General features: G+C 51.0%; 1 protein-coding gene across 5 annotated transcripts in view; it reads right to left on the bottom strand.

Annotated features, from left to right (window-relative positions):
- The window catches only part of CLASP1 (cytoplasmic linker associated protein 1), a 268,179-nt gene that overhangs the window by 169,235 nt on the left and 82,224 nt on the right, over positions 1-16,720 (bottom strand). For all 5 annotated transcript variants that reach the window (XM_082658008.1, XM_082658009.1, XM_082658007.1 and 2 more), the window contains 5 exons: positions 12,931-13,009; positions 11,423-11,526; positions 10,539-10,630; positions 8,256-8,331; positions 450-547 (listed from right to left, as the gene is read on the bottom strand). In XM_082658008.1, coding sequence (XP_082514134.1) covers positions 450-547; positions 8,256-8,331; positions 10,539-10,630; positions 11,423-11,526; positions 12,931-13,009 — 449 coding nt within the window. The remainder of the gene's footprint in view (positions 1-449; positions 548-8,255; positions 8,332-10,538; positions 10,631-11,422; positions 11,527-12,930; positions 13,010-16,720) is intronic.

Here is a 16,720-nt window from a genome sequence, read left to right on the forward strand (position 1 = left end):
CCTGACCAGAAAGCTATCATTTCAAAGATGTTTTCCAGAATTATTACTTATATGTTTCTATCCAGACTCATCCTGGAAAGGCTTCATTCAAACAAATATTCTCCAAGCCCCTACTATACTAGGTGTCGTGCGTATACAAAATGTAGAACCGTATGAACCGAGAGAATGCTGAATCTTCCAACACCAAACACTTTTAAATATGCTTCTAAAATCGGTATGTGGCAGGGGACCTGGCTAGACGTCTGAGTGAGAAAGTCTTACTTTTGAGCAAGTGGAATGAAAGGGGGCCCCTGACACGTGATCTGGGTGCGATCTCCATCCACCGATCCTCTCACAGTATATTCTTTCAGTAAAATTACCACAACAAAATAAGCAGTGCAAACCAAGATGTTAACTGAGAAAGAGTACAGGGGGAAAGAGCAGAAGAAAGGAAAAAAGTCTGAACTCACCGGGACTGTGGCAATCCTTTCTTACTGAGATCTGCCCTCACACGTTCTCCTACATGTCTGTAAATTTCCACTAAGCTGTTTATTGCTGCATCTCGAACCTAGATGTAAAAGAAGAGATCTTACAGCTGCTCTGTGTCATTCCCCAGCACTTCCTGCTGCGGACACAACAGGCTATACAACACCCCAAGTTTATCACCCACTCACCAGCGCGATTCTAAACACAACCCTTAAGGGGCATGGGACTAGACACAGCTGTGTTTGACAGCTTTGACTCTGGGGGCACAGTTCCAAAGAGGAGGAAAAAATTCAGATCCCATCCCTATGTACCTGCTGAAGTCCACACCCCTTAGTTCTTTCCATCCTTTAAGACGATGTCTGGAAACCAGACCGCCTTTCCGAAATAGAAAACACTACAAACAAATGAATTATTCTAAAAATAAAACACGATGTAAAACATTCTGGATGTAGGTCAAATAAATACTTAGGGAGCAACAAAAAAGGATGGTAGAGGCTACACGGAGACTGCGTTCAAGAAGCTCATAGTTCTAAAAGGGAGATGGGGAAAAAAGTCCATAAATTCTACATTTAACACAGGGCAGGATGTAATAAATGTTATACAAAAGAGTACAAAGAGCTCACGTAGTTTAGGGAAGGGAGACAGCACACCAGAGGATACCAAGAAACAGTTTATGGAAGAGGAAGGAACCACTTAAAATGTATTTAGAAACACAGCATTTTACCAGGGAAAGATGGAATGAGACAGGCTCCAAACAAGGTAAGCAGCCTGCGCAGAGGCATGAAAGCAGAGAAGCAAGGCATACACTTCAGGAAGAGCAAGGCAGCGGTCTGGCCAAACACAGATAGGAAAAGAAAGGTCGCGATATGTAAGGCTCGAGAGACAGAACGGACTTAAAAAAAACACACACACAGGGCTTCCCTGGTGGCGCTAGGGCTTCCCTGGTGGCGCAGTGGTTGAAAGTCCACCTGCCGATGCAGGGGACACAGGTTCGTGCCCTGGTCCGGGAAGATCCCACATGCCGCGGAGCGGCTGGGCCCGTGAGCCACGGCCGCTGGGCCTGCGCGTCCGGAGCCTGTGCTCCGCAACGGGAGAGGCCACAACAGTGAGAGGCCCGCATACCGCAAAAAACAAAAACAAAACCAAAAAAGACACACACACAAAAAAAACAAAACAGGGAACTTTGAATATGGGCTGTGTGTATAGCAAACATTATAGTTGTATCAATGTTAAATTTCTTGGATGTGAAAACATGTGATTACACAAAAATATCCCTGTTGTTAGCAGACACACACTGAAGTACCTAGGAGTAAAAAGATCGTGTGCTAGATACTTCCGAATGGTTCAAGAAAAAAGGTCTATTTCTGTGTGTGTGTGTGTGTGTGTGTGTGTGTGTGTACACATGTGTGTATACACGTTGAGATATAAGACAAATGTGACAAAAGTTAAATGGTAAATATGGGTGTTCACTATACTACCCTTTCCATTTTTCTATAGGTCTAAAATTTTGCCAATAGAAAGGTGGGAAGAAAAAAAGTTTATAAATCCAATGGACTCAAGGCCAGACTGTGGGGTGCCCAGGGGTGCCCAGGGGTGCCGAGGGGAGGACAGCCAGCAAAGACAAGAGAGCAACCACGATTGCAGATTTGGTCTCAAGCAATGAAATCAAAGAAACAGAGAGGAAAGAAGCAGGGGTACAAACAGTTTACAGCTCTGAACACTGCCAAGTTACCCTTTGATTTAACAGCGGTATACGATACGTAATTTTGTTTACAATTTTCCCCCTTGTGATAGAAAAAGGCAAATTCTAAGTTCTTATTACTTCTCACCCAAAACCTGATGCTATGCACCAAACTGTGTGTGTGACCCACCAGCCCCCAAAACAATTCATATGTTGATGATGGCAGTTAGAGACAGGCCCATAAAGAAGGTAGTTAAGGTTAAATGAGGTCGTAAGAGTGGGTCCTGATAATAATAGGAGGGGCGTCTTTATAAGAGAGACACCAGACAGCTCCATGTGTCTGCTAGCCAGGAAGAGAACGCTCAGTAGAGTGCGGCCACACCGACACCCTGTTCCAGGACTGCCGGCCTCCAGAACTGTGAGAGACAAACTTCCATGGTTTAGGCCTCCCAGTCTACGGTATTTTGTAATGGCAGCCTGAGCTGACTAACGGAGATTACCAGTTTATTTTGGAAAGGAAATAATTTCTGATGTTAGGGAACATTTCCCTATTGAAACATGCACATCTCACAAAAGCAGTCAATGCCCTGTCTTGAGAATCAGTGACAAGTGCATCGCCGTGGCTTACTTTCTAGTGATGACGTCTGCTCAGAGCCAGAGCAGATCACACCGGGGACCCCCTTTAAAGAGCAATCGATACCCTGTCTGCTACTTACAAAGTCTGGGCTATGAAGAGTTTAAGGGATTTAGTGGAGAAATGACTAGCCTTCTAAGTGAAATAAGTCAGACAGAGAAAGACAAATACTGTAACATATTGCTTATATGTGGAATCTAAACAACACAACAAACTAGTGAATAAAACAAAAAAGAGCGAGACTTCCATATATAGAGAACAAAGTAGTGGTTGCCAGTGGGGAGAGGGAAGGGGGAGGGGCAATATTGGGGTAGGAGAAATGGGGTTATTATGAGATTATATGAAATCATGTGTGAAACTTTTGAAATGGTAAAGGGCTATAGAATTTAAAGAATCTTTCACTCATTCATCCAATTAATTAATAAAATTACTAGCCTTAGAGTCAAAGTAGGCCTGAGGACTTACTTGGCCATTTAGAGGCTGCCATAACTTTGGACAAAGCATTTAAACTTTCATTCATTCATTCATTTATACATCCTTATTGGAGTACAACTGCTTTACAATGCTGTGTTTTAAACTCTTTTAGTCTCCATTTTCTCCTTCGTAAGTGGAAGGCTGCTTTGAGATTAAAAAAAATAATGGAAAGAGGGCTTTCCTGGTGGCGCAGTGGTTGACAGTTGCCTGCCGATGCAGGGGACACCGGTTTGTGCCCCGGTCCGGGAAGATCCCACATGCCGCAGAGCGGCTGGGCCCATGAGCCATGGCCGCTGAGCCTGTGCGTCCGGAGCCTGTGCTCCACAACGGGAGAGGCCGCGGCAGTGAGAGGCCCACGTACCACAAAAAAATAAGAAGAAGAATAGAAAGAAAAAAAATGGATTCAATTCAACAAATATTTGACTGCCTATTACGTGCCAAACTGGGGGCGCTACACGGCCCAGGCAGGTAACATGATGCGTGGAGCAAGGTGGGTGCACGATGACCAATGGCCCCGGCCCGGGACCCGCTGGCGGGGGAAGGGGGGATGCCCAGCCTCGGGCAGGCGGCCGCCAACATGTAGCCGTGGGGCACAGGTACAGCTCTGCCCCACCTTCACTCTTCTGCGGAAGCTCAGAAACGCTCCTCCCAAATGTCAACTTGCAAACCCAAACTCCACACGTGAAGTGAAGTCATCCTGCAGACAAGTGTATGTGCACAGACACAGGCCAGCGGTTTGTGCCCCGTGTTTATATGCATAAAGCACTCAGCACAGTGGCCGGTGGGACTGGTATCATCTACATCTCTCAGACCAGCAACCTTAGCCTTTAAATAGCTATTCCTCAGGCTTAGAAAGCTCCAGGGCCAGGGAGCATCTGAGGATCTAAACGACCCAAGAATCACAGAACAGATTGTCTGTGGCACTACAAAGTATCGCAGCCCAACTGAGGAGGGGCGTCCCCTCAAAGCAAGTCGGTTCGGGCTGAAGGGACCATGCAGTGCTCCCTCCACAGGCCGCCACGGGGGCCCCACACGCTTCTGCCCACCCGCAGGCTCGCCACGCAAATGACCCCAAGAGCTCAGGCCACCAGGACAGCAAAAGACCAGGGCCCCGTACATTAAGCTCCACCTGCCGGGCCCTGGCCGAAGGCTTTAGAGAGCCTGAGGCCTTCAAATTTACGACCTCGCTCACCGGGCCACCGCTGACTGTGACACAGAGGAGGGCGGAGCCTGGCGGGCTAGCCACCTGCTGGGGCCCACGGTCACCTCACTGCGCCACGCTGCACCCCAAGGTGGGCACCAGGAACGGGCTCCCTACACAGCGGAAACTCCAGGGGGAACTTCACCCCCAGGGACAGGGAGGGCACCCGGAAACCCACTCGAGGCCAAGCCACCCTGTCCCCGCAGCCACCCGCCCACAGAGAGGATGTCTCAGACCCGCCCACTCCTCAGGTACCAGTCAAACCCTCTGCGGGGGCTTCCTTCCCCTGCCCCTCCCTGCTAAGCCCAGCCAGCCAGCCAGCCCAGGGCCAGCTGCAGAGAGCTCTGAGATCAGTGCCGGCCCCTCAGCCACCCCAAGATGCTTCTAGACTCTGAAGATGCGGATCAAACTCCTCAGCAAAACAGTCGGCAGGCAGCGGGGCGAGGCCCTGCGGAGGCGACCGCTGCCTGCCCTAGGCCAGCTGAGCAGCTATGAAGTCAGAGGTCTGCAGGCAGAACTGGAGTTCTCCTTATCTGACAAAGGGGCTCCCCATTGAGCAGGTGTCTCGGATGCCCCGGCGCCGTCCTCCCTGGCCCTGTTCTCGGCTCGGGAGATAAAGTCTCCCGAGTGTAAGGCCACCCCATAACCCTGGTCCCTTCCCTGACAGCGGGCTAACACCGCGGCACAGGATGCGGCTCTCGCGAGACACGACAGGGAACCTGAGCAAAGCTTCCGGAGGACGCCCGTCCACTCTGCGAAAGCAGGTAAACGCAGGGACACTCAGGGAAACGTGCACGTGGACTGGGCGCTTAATGACATGAAAGAATCAGGCATTCTTGAGGGACAGGAGGTGATAATGGTGTTAAGGTTATGTGGGGGGCTTGCGGGGGTGAAGAGGCCTTACCCTTTAGAGTATTTAAGAATTAAATGAACCAATGTCTAAGATTTCCTTCAAAATAATCTACATTTTGCTTCCAAACAATGGGGTGGGGGAGGCAAAAAGATGAAAGTAAACTGGCCTCGTCTGGTCAGCTGCTGAGGCCGGAGGGCGGGCCCGAGGGGATGCTGTACGTCATTCTCTCCACTTCTACCTCCGTTTGAACCTTTCAATCTAGAAAAGCTGAAAACAGGAGAGGCACATAGGAGCACCGGGCTTTCATCTGCCAGGCACGCGGGACACGCGTGCAGCTGGGCTGTACCACACAGGGCCCGTGAGCAGAGCTGCAGAGGACAAAGCCCAGGGGGTGGGCAGCCCAGCAGAAGTGGAGCGGGACGCGCAGTCCTGGGAACATCACTGAGCCGATAACAGGCCCTGCGGCCTCCCTACCTCGGGCCCCCCCTACACACGGGATGATACATTTTCCCCACTGCTCTGGTGATTCTGAGTTGGATTTTGAGTTACTTTCAGCAGCCAAAAGCATCCTGAGCCACGCAAAGCCTGCACATGGGCGCCCGCTCTGGGAAGCTGAGTCGCTCTGCACTCAGACCAGTACCAAAGGACTCACAGCCTCTGGGGCAGGAGTGTTTGCGGGGCTCAACACACACACACGCACACACACACGCACACACACACACACTCACTCACCCCCGCAGAGGACTGAGAGCTGGATGCAAGCCGACCACAAGGTCAGGGGCCCAGGGCAGTGACAGCACCAGCAAAACACACGACTGTCCTCTCCGGCCTGAGGCATCCACGGCTAAGAGGCGAACACCGCCCAGGTAGCCATGGGGAGTCTACTCAGTCCTAAGGCCGCTGGAAGGCAGTCCTGGGACGATACAGAGGAGACAGGGGTAGTCCTGACCCTCAAGGTTCAGAGACCAGCAGGAAAGACTGACGAGAAAATGAAAATAAAGTCAGGAGCACAAGCACACGCGACATACACACGCACCCTGGAAGGAGGGATGAGTAAGTGGGTTATTTAGCATCAGAGGAGCGGGCGTGGAGCCCCCGGGTGTGGGGAGGTGAGGACCGCGTGTCTGTGTCTGCACACGCGCGCACACGTGCGGGTAAACACTCCTAAGGACTCCTCCGATGCTCAGTGTGGGAAACTGGCTACAGGCGCTGCCACTCCGGACTGCTGACAGCCGCCCACTGAGCCTGGCCTCGTTCACCCCAGCACGCTGCCTCTCTGAGGCCGGCGGGGATACGCATATCACCTGTCAGGCCGGTGCAGGCACCCGAGTGAGGAACAAAGAGCCTCGACCAGCCCAGCAGGCTCTCCTGCTCTACCGAAGGGGCCACGTGGTAGCAGTGACAGCCTCAAGGAGTGACCCCCATAAAGGACCTTTTTTCCACAGAAAACAAAGTGGAGACAAGACGTTAAGGGGGCAAAAAGGCAAAATAGTCCATCTGGTAATTCAGAATCTTTTTTAAAAGTAGCTTCAGTTAGGGACTTCCCTGGCGGTCCAGTGGTTAGGACTCCACGCTTCCAATGCAAGGGGTGCAGGTTCGGTCCCCGGTCCGGGAACTAAGAGCCCGCATGCCGCAGTGTGGCCAAAAAATTTAAAAATAAAAGTAGCTTCAGTTATTTTCCAATTGATGATGAACATAAAGTATGATCCAGGAAATAAAAGTATCTAAAACTCAAATTTCCAACGTCAGATATTTTCAGTGAAGGCTGGATAGAGGATGCACGGAAAGAAGCAAGTGGGTGCAGGTGAGGGAGAGCAGGGACACAGGCCGGCAGCGAGCAAGAAGGCAGGAGGAGCGGCCGGCGACGGGAAGGGGAGCGCAGCAGGGCACCAAAGAGGGAGCGGGAAACACAGCCGGGATCAAGGGCAGAGATGAGGAGGGAGAAAGGATGCGGAACAGGAGGCTCTGCGACCCAAGGGCCCTCGGAGCTGAGCTGGGGGCGGTGGAGGAAGAGCAGAGTCATCTATGGAGGGCACTGTAGCCATCGCCAGTCAAGACTGACAGATGCTGTCCACCACGTACCATCGACCCCTGAACACTGCGCGGGGAGGGGGGCCACCAACCCTCCAGGCATCCACAGATCTGCCGGATCCAGACCACCGGGGGCCACGCAGTACTGCGGTGTTTCCTACTGAACAGCCACCTACCGGTGCACCTGCACACTCCGATCCCATGCCGTTCAACGGGCAGGTGTACATTTTTTTGTGAGTCACTGATCCTATTTTCAGCCCCTCATCTAACCAGGTGTGTGAGCCAACGTGACAGACAGGGCTCTGGGTGATAACCAGAACTGACCTGGGAGAGAACTGGCACTTCCGGGGCCCGGGCTGCCTGCTCACTGCTTAGCAAAGCCCCACCCACGCACCCTGACACCAGGGAAGTGGTGCTTTGACGTTTTTGGGGTTTTGTTTTACTTTATACAAAATAACGTGCATAGGTCAGTCTGAAGTGTTTCCACAGTTATATGCACCAATGTGGCCACCGCTCAAAACAAAACGTGGGCCCTCTCTGTCACCTCCAAGAGGCCCCCGCAGGCCCTGTCCAGCCCACCTCTCCCACCCCAGAAGGGGGCCGCTGCTCTGCCATCACCGTCGCTCCCTCCCAACACCCACTCCTCTAGCTGCAGAGATGGTGACCAGAGTGCCTTCTCTTGGAGGCTGGTCTGATGACATCACTTTACAGGCTAGTGAGGGCCCATCCCAACGTGGAGAAGAGGGCAAAGCGGGCCCCCATCCACCAAAGACGCTGATAAATGCTACTGGGCACTAACACCCATCACCTCAACCAACACCCCGAGCTCTAGAGAGAGAAATAAAGTCCCACCCAGAACCAAAATGCACCCTCACCGTCTACAGCCAATGATTTCTTTCTCACTAAATACACTCACCTGGCTGTTTGGATCTCCGAGCAGGTTACATATATGTGGCACAATCTTGCTCAGTGTTAAGGTATGTGCTCCAGAGCTGAAAACAAAAGCAGTGCTTTACTGTTGGTGGGAAGAGAGGAAAGCACACTGCCTCTCCTCCCTCTCACCCCTTCCTTCCCTCCCTCCCTGGGCCCATCGCCACCGCCCACCAAGGCTCGCCCCTTCCCCTTCCCCCTCTGCTTCCAAACTAAACGCACACCCGCACGGCCCCTCCGCACAGTTCTAAACTATGAGTGCCTCTTAGGACAAGCGCCCCCACCCCCACCCCGGCTCGGGGTCCCTGCACCTGGCCCAGCCCTTCGCTGCCAGGCCGCGGCCGCAGCCTCGCCCACGTGGGGTCCTGTCGTCTTGACACTGCCATGCGTCATGCGGTGGTCCCTACTCTGGCCAACTCAGTGCACTCAGCCACCCGGCAGGTTCCGGGGTCCTCCCCTATCGCCCTGCTGTGTGGCTCTCTGCCACCCCAGACATTCAGTTAATAACCGCTTGAAGACAGACTGCGATAAACGGCTGAGAGGACGCCAGCTGAATGATGCCCTGCTGGAGGACAGCTCAGCTATCTCCAGCTGTTCACCGCCATAAACTAAACGCTGTCACAGACACCCTCTGTCAACAACACTCTCCCCGATTCCTTCCTGAGTACTCTCTTAGGACAAATTCTTAGATGCGGAACTACAGTAAGCAAAGGCTAGAAACATTTTTTAGAAGCTTCAGAGACCAGGGACTTCCCTGGCAGTCCAGTGGTTAAGACTCCGTGCTTCCACTGCAGGCGGCACAGGGTTCGATCCCTGGCTGGGGAACTAAGATCCTGCATGCCACGTGGTGCAAACAAACAAAAAAAAGCTTCAGAGACCGAATTTAATGGTCCCGAGAAGTCTAGCACATTGAGAGAGAAAAACTTATAAGGTAATATAAACGTTACAATCTCCATTTTGTTTTTAAAAATAATAAAACTCTTAATGCTGGAACAAAATGCTACATGTTAACAGTGATTACCTGAAGGTGGCAGAATTATAGACAATAATCATTTTCTTTTTTATGTAAATTTTCTGTGATATACACAGTATTACTTTCGTAATCAGAAAAGGTGATTTGTAATTTTAAAAAAGGCTCTCCTGGGCTTCCCTGGTGGCGCAGTGGTTGAGAGTCCACCTGCCGATGCAGGGGACACGGGTTCGTGCTCCGGTCCGGGAAGATCCCACATGCCACGGAGCGGCTAGGCCCGTGAGCCACGGCCACTGAGCCCGCGCATCCGGAGCAACGGGAGAGGCCACAACAGTGAGAGGCCCGCGTACCGCCAAAAAAAAAGAAAAAAAAAAGGCTCTCCTGCAAATAAGCACTTAAAAAAATGTTCAACATCAACAGTTATTAGGGAAACACAAATTAAAACCGCAATGACACAGCACTACACGCATATCAAAATGGTTAAAATTAAAGAGAGTGGTAACATTCAATGCTAGCGAGGAAATGAAGAAATGAATCATTCGTACACTGCTGGTGGGAATGCAAAATGATGCAGACCACTCTGGAAAATAGTTTGGCAGTTTCTCTTAAAAGTAAAGATGAATCTACCAAACGACCCAGCAATTGTACTCTTGGGCGCTGACCCAAGAGAAATGAAAACTTCTGTTCATGCAGAAACTGGTACATGTGTGTTCACAACAGTATTATTTGAAATAACCAAAAACTGGAAATATTCAAATGTCCTTCAACGGGTGAACTGTTAAACACACTATGATACGTCTATATCAGGGAATTCTACTCATCAATAAAAAGGAACAAACTACTGTTCAGGCAACAACATGTATGCAATCTCAAGGGAATTACGCTGAGAGGGAAAAAAAGGTCAGTCTCAAACGGTCACATTCTGTGTGATTCCATTCATAAAATAACGAAATCGCAGAGCTGGAGAGTACATGAGTGGCAGCATGGGGGCGCCTGGGGCGAGGTACGGGTCTGCACCTTGAACATGGCAATGAGTTACCCAGAGCTGCACCCGTGTCACAGCTGCGCACACACGACATGCGTGCGTCCTGGATGAACCTGAACAAGCTCTGTGGATCGTATCTACACCAACTTCCTGGTCTGGACCCTGCACTACAGACACGCAAGACGACAGGTGGGTGCGCGGCACCTCCCAGGACGTTTCCCTATAACTTCCAGTAGATTCGTGATGATTTCAGAATTAACAGTTACAGATACAAAAGCTCAGCCGAGGACACCCTGAGGCCCCACCAGACTTACGCGTTGAGTGTGGCGACCAGGCAGAGACACGTGCCTTCCCGGGTGCGGAAGTTCTTGTGCTTGAAGCCTCCCAGCATCCGGTCCCACACGTACTGCAGGCGCAGAGGACGGGGGGGGGGGAGAGGAGAGAGGGCAGCTTCTGCAGCCCCGTCCAACGCGGGGCCCACGGGGGTCGGGGGGGGGGGAACACGTCGCAACAGGTGCCAAAGCCCTCCCCACCTCCACCAGCTCATTAAGCGCTCTCAAGAGCTTGCTGGAAAATGGTAACTTATGCTCGTATATCAAGTTCAAAACGGTCAAAACACATTCCTTTATACAATTTCGTTTAATTCTCCCGACAGCCCTGAAAGGGAGGTGAAACTGTCCCCATTTTATGGGTGAGGAAAATGAGGCCCAAGGTCACATACTGACACTGCTCTCTCAGCTTGAACAGCTGTGCCCACCCCATCCACAAGCCAAACAGCTGCTCAGCTTTTCAGGCCAATGCAGGCTTTACCTTTCCTGGGAAGGCTTTTCCTGACGCCTCCCCGCCCCGCCCCGCCCCACCCCACAACAATGGACAGCTGGACCCCTGGCAGCCCCAGCTCACCAGCAGACAGGGACCAGGGCTGCAGCCAGGCCTCTGAGTGCCCCGACACCACAGCTGCATCTTTTCAGAGACTCACAGAGTCAGTTATGTAAATGAGCTCAACTCTAATGGATCAAACCAAGCACTCGGTACCCATGTTAAGTCCACTAACTTATTCAAAGGTATACCTTCTGCTGTTTGTTGTTTAAATATCCTATGGGGAGAAGAGGGGCCAGATGAAACGCCATGAAACTTTTCCTCTGAAACCCACTGGCGCTCTGCAGGAACACCCCGAGCCCGCCCTGCCCCGCCTCACCTGGGGGTTAGCAGCCTGATCCATGATCTTCAGCAGCAGGGCCTGGTCTTGTTCCCTCACAGAGTCTTTAGCGTCGCCCAGTCTGTCTATTAAACTCGGCAGCACTGGAAATTAAAATGCAAACTGATCAAATGAAAACCTAGTCTAGTGGCCTGTGGTCACCAACTGTGGATATTTCAAAATCCTGACCTAAATGATGCACATCACTCTAAACCCACCAACCCCTGTAATTCTACCCTTCCTGCTCAAATCCATCCACAGGAACTACTAGGCGAATCTGCAGAAATCCTTTGCATGGACACACTGTTTGTCTTCTTCCTTACCCCACCTTCCTCTAGGCAGCTTCCAGCATGTTTTTAAGCTGCTGAAATGCTATTAACATGGATGTCGATGGAAGACCGTGGCAAGAAAGAGTCAACACAAAAGGAAATCCAGGTTAGACAGAGGGGCTCCAGCACGTCTGCTCGGGGGGAGTGGGGAGGAGAGCGTGGGAGGAACAGGCATTATGGCTCAGTCTGTTTTTACTTTTACATCACATCCACCCAAGCTCATCAGACAGAATGCAGCTCTCTGCCCTTCCTCCGCCCTTCCTCCATATGGCTGGGGGCGGGCCATCACTACTGCTCCAAGGGCACCTGGGTATCAGAGGTCAATTTTCTTTGCTTCTTCTAAAAATCTACAAACATTTCTTTTACAAGAGATAGCCCTGAACAATTCAGCTAATTTAGGGGGAAATGGAATGCTACTAAAACATCAAATTCCTCAGAGGGATTTTTTATTTGCAGATGGGCGGTTTGTACCAGAGTGGGAAGAGCTCATGACTTTATCGAAAGGTGCACACTGACCAGACGGTTAACAGAACAAATACACGTGAACCAATTGAAACCGAGAAATTCTACAAGGAAATGCCTGCACAGAGACGCTTAGTGTTTGTATTGTCATCATCAAAGCCCAGAGGTCGGGAATTAAATCATCTCTTAATCTACGGAAACTGGGGTTATTTTTATTTCATTTTTCTGACTTACTGCTCTCCCTTCAAAATAAGAATGATCATTTACCACACACTTGAAATGACATCTACAACCAAAGTGTAAACAGTCATAACAACAAAAATCTGTTAACAATACAGCTGAATCGGACCTGCAGGACTCTCAAAGAGAGAAAGCAATGCCTCTCAAAGGGAAGGGTCAGGGACAAGGAGGGCTTGGTTGGCACCACAGCCTGATGGCTAACTGGAAGAAACCAAAGTAATAGTTGGTACTAGAACAGGGAGGTGGAAGAAGCCAGCAGAAAGATATGGGAGAGGGGTGCCAGCAGGTGTGCGGAGGTGGCAGATCCGGCCACGCCCAGGAGGGGGGCGAGGGCAACGGGGCAGCCGTGGCATCTAAAGATGCAGGAGGGGGTGGGGGCGGGGTGGGGGACTAGAGGGCAAGGGTGGAAGGCGGGTACAGCCAAGTGAAGCTTTGGCGAGACCCAGCGAAGGCCGGGGGCTGGAGGAGAGAGCTCACCTGTGCCGATCTGTGCCTTGAACCGATCCTGCAGCCGGGTGACCAGCGAGGACAGGATGTCCATGCCCAGGAGAACCACCTGCAACAGCAAACAGTGGGCCCCCGTGAGCGGCCGGCGGGGGGCGCGGCGCCCTCGCCCGCCGGCTCCCGGGGCCCCACCGCATCTCTGGCTCAGACGCGGCCCGGGAGCCGGAGCGTGCGCCGACCCGCAGGGTTAAGCCGGGTGTCAGGAGGGGGGCCGCTTGCCGGAAAGGGCTGTTTACAGCGCTAACACGAAATAGTCGGTGGCGAGACACGAATCAACCCCCACCGCCTCGGCCTGAGTCCCGGGCGCCCGCCCTCTAGGGTGGGAGCGCGCGCTGCGGCCCCGCCCCCTGCAGGCCCCGCCCCGGCGGAGAGCACATATGCATATCAGCTCGCAGCTGGCGCGTGGCCTTCTGGGTAACACTGAGCAGCCCCTTTGCGACCTTCCGAAGCCTCCGAAAACGCGGAGTTCGTGGCGAGCTTCGGGAGCCGAGATCAGCAGAGGTGCGCCGGCTGCCGGGCGGCTGCGGTGGAATGCTCGGGTTAGTCGCCACAAGCCTACCCGGTGTTGGCGCCTGCTTCTCGCGGCGCGAAGAGAGCCGGCACTAACCATCCTTTTCTTGGGGTTGCGCTACTGTCCGATGAGCGTTTAGCGAGGGCAGTACTGCTAACGCCTATACAACACGCTCGCACCTGGTAAAGTTACGCTTTACCTCGGTGCAATTTTTGGAAAAAAGAATTTTCTCTTTTCCACGAGGTTAAGGTTCAAAAGCAGTTTTTCGGAGTTGTGTAAAGACAGTTGTAAAGCTGTTTGTATTTTAAGGGGGCGCTAGCAGCTTCGAAAGAGCTCGGATTTCTTTGTCTCTTTTCCCAGGCGAACCCTCCGAAATTCACTGCCAGTAGACAACGCTTCTGCGTTGCATAAGTTTATTTTGAGAGCTACTCTGAAGTTACTGGAAGAGATCTCAGATAATAACAATCATGAGTTTTTGTACCTCCCTGGCTCCTGCGTTTCGATAAAAGCGAAAACGTTAGGTTTTGCTGGTTCAGTTCTTAAATTCACCGCTTCGAAAAGAAGTAATCCAAGTTTGTCCACTAGTCACCACGGTTCACGCACTATCCTTGCAAGGAATTGGCAACGTAAAAATCTTAAGACACACCTCTTAACGTTTCTTAAAGAAACAACTGTCGTTCGACAGGTTTTGTGTCTGTAATGGTACGGTGGAAAACACTTTAAAATAATGACTTATGAGCTACGGACGACTAGGTACCAGGTTTTAACTCTTCTTCCGAAGAATACTAACCGTACGATGAGAAAAGCCTCTGAAAAGGTAGCTCAACCAGATGAGCAAAGTCAACACCAACAGCCACAAAATCACATCGGCAGGACCTATGCTGCGTATGTGATTAGAAGGTCTGTGATCCTTCGCATAAGAGCTCACAAGCCCACATTCGATCCCAATAGACATCCTGCAAAATACCTAATCAGTACACTTCAAAACACTTGAAGTCGTCAAAGACAAGGAAAGTCAAATCGTCACAGCCAAAAGGAGGAGCCTAGGAGACACAATAATAAAGTGGAGCGTCATATCCTGGGATGATAAGGACGTCAGGTAAAACTTACTTCAGACCTGAACAAACTATGGACATTAAGTTAATAATAATCTGTCAGTATTTCTTTATTGGGTTTAAGAAATATACCCCACCAGTGTTAGAGGTGAATGATATATAATGGGATTTTTCTGTCAATGCAAAACTGTTCTAAAAATTTAAGTTTATTTTATAAAAAGAGTAGCCTCTCAATGATGTGGAACTGGCCTTTTCCTGATAAAATCCTAAGCATCGGTCTGGATGCACTACTGGTCGGAGGGGGGAGTGTTCCTCGTGGCAGAACTATTAATACCTGCCTTAAGTATAATCCCTCAAGACTTAGCTGCAAGAGGACTATGGCCTTTTCACATATGCCAGCCCATGTTGGTTTACCTACTCGTGGAATTTGGGGGAAACAGACTTTAAGCTTTTCCAGGATCAAGGTTTGCTAGCAGGTCCAACCACGGCAGCCCTGGCTAAATCCTAGACTGCAACGTTCCCCAACAGTCCCACCCAGAGACACTGGGGAATCCACAGACTGTCCGGGAAGATGAGGCTGACTGATGCAGCCGAGCTCCAGAGCACTAGGACCGCAGAGGCTGGAGCACAGTCCAGGCACCCTCACAGCAGAATCAACCACCGCACACACTTGTCCAGTTCTCCCTTAGTCATAGCCCCGCTGGGGCAGGAAAGGAACCACTACCATGCATGTTTATCTTCACAGCTCAGGCCCTTCTATGTTCCTGTTTCCCTAGTGAAGAGAGGGATAAATGAGTGAAGTCATTGCCTAGAAGACCACTCTAATTAGGAGCCGTGAAGCCTCTCTGTGCCTCAGTTTTCTGACCTGTTAAATGGGGGAAAGAGTAACAGCTACCTCGTAGGGGAAAGGGCCCGACCACTCCACCTGTTGGCTGTTAGCACCGCAGCACTGTCACTGCCCCTGCCAGAGGAAACAGGTACTGATTCAGGTCAGTGGAGGCCACGCCTATGAGTCCCGGGGACAGGGACTGGGGTCGATTCCCAGAGGCGGCTTCCCAGAAGGGCTTTCACTGCACCAGGCTCATAAGCTTTGAAGACCTAGCCTCACACCAAAGGAAGAGAAGACCTCCCTGCAAAGAGAGAAGAGCACATGGGGTGGGAGGAGGGGAACGGGTGCGGGGGAGGGGCCAGGGAGGAAGCTCCGGAAGGGCCGCAGCTAGGTCCCAAACACAGTGGGGGAGCCACCGCAGAGCTGGAATGTGAAGGGGGAGTGACAGGGCCCTGTGCCCACCATGGTGAAGATGGCCAGGACGGAGGGGACAGCGGCAGAGAGAGGGCCAGGCTCACACCACCACTCTGCCAGTAGTTTTCACTAAGCCATCAACTCTGTATGACGCTTGAGCACCTCCTCCAATATTCTATTTAATTTTCTGAGTTTACACTTGTGTCCCCAGCTAAACTCCTTGAATGTAAGAAATACCATGCCTTGTATTTCCTCAAAACTTCTGTAACATATAGCACAATACCGGGCTCATGGTAAGTGACCAATAAAGCCCTACTTTACTGACTAGTGATGAATTAGAACAGATGTGTTCTCAAGGTCCAACACAGTTCCTTTATAACTTTTAAAAGACACTTTTAAAAGGAGGTAATAATGGCTAAGTAACTCAGACCACCCCTCATGCTAAAAACAACTACAAATGCTGGATATCATATAAAAGAACATCTTCTTGGAAACATCAGAGAACTAAGAAGGCACAGAAGAACTACCGGCTCACAAAACATAAGAAAAGTAAAATCCAGAGAGATGAGCCTACAGCAAATGGTCTACTTTTGCCCTAGGGCCATTTATACACTGGGACGGGGCAACCAAGACACTGAGGATTGATTACTTGTGATAACCACATTATCTAGAACATGCACTCCAGAGCCCTCGAAGACTAGTGGCCCAGATAAACCCCTATACCTTGGGTTGGAAATCCAAATGGCTATACACTTGGAGAGTGAATTGGAAATAAAACAGCCTCCAGATGTACTGCAGGCCAGCTTCCAAGAATCTGGGTGACCCAGAAAAATGCCAATCCCTCACAGCAGATAGAAATGATCTTATTAGATTGCTGGTGCCCTAAAGCCCCTGGCAGATAAAAACACAAATCATTTCTGGATGGAGAGTATATAATCCTCGTCTAGTCCTCAA

The sequence above is a fragment of the Grampus griseus genome, assembly GCF_964374135.1.
Source record: "Grampus griseus genome assembly, chromosome: 7".
Classification (NCBI taxonomy): Eukaryota; Metazoa; Chordata; class Mammalia; order Artiodactyla; family Delphinidae; genus Grampus; species Grampus griseus.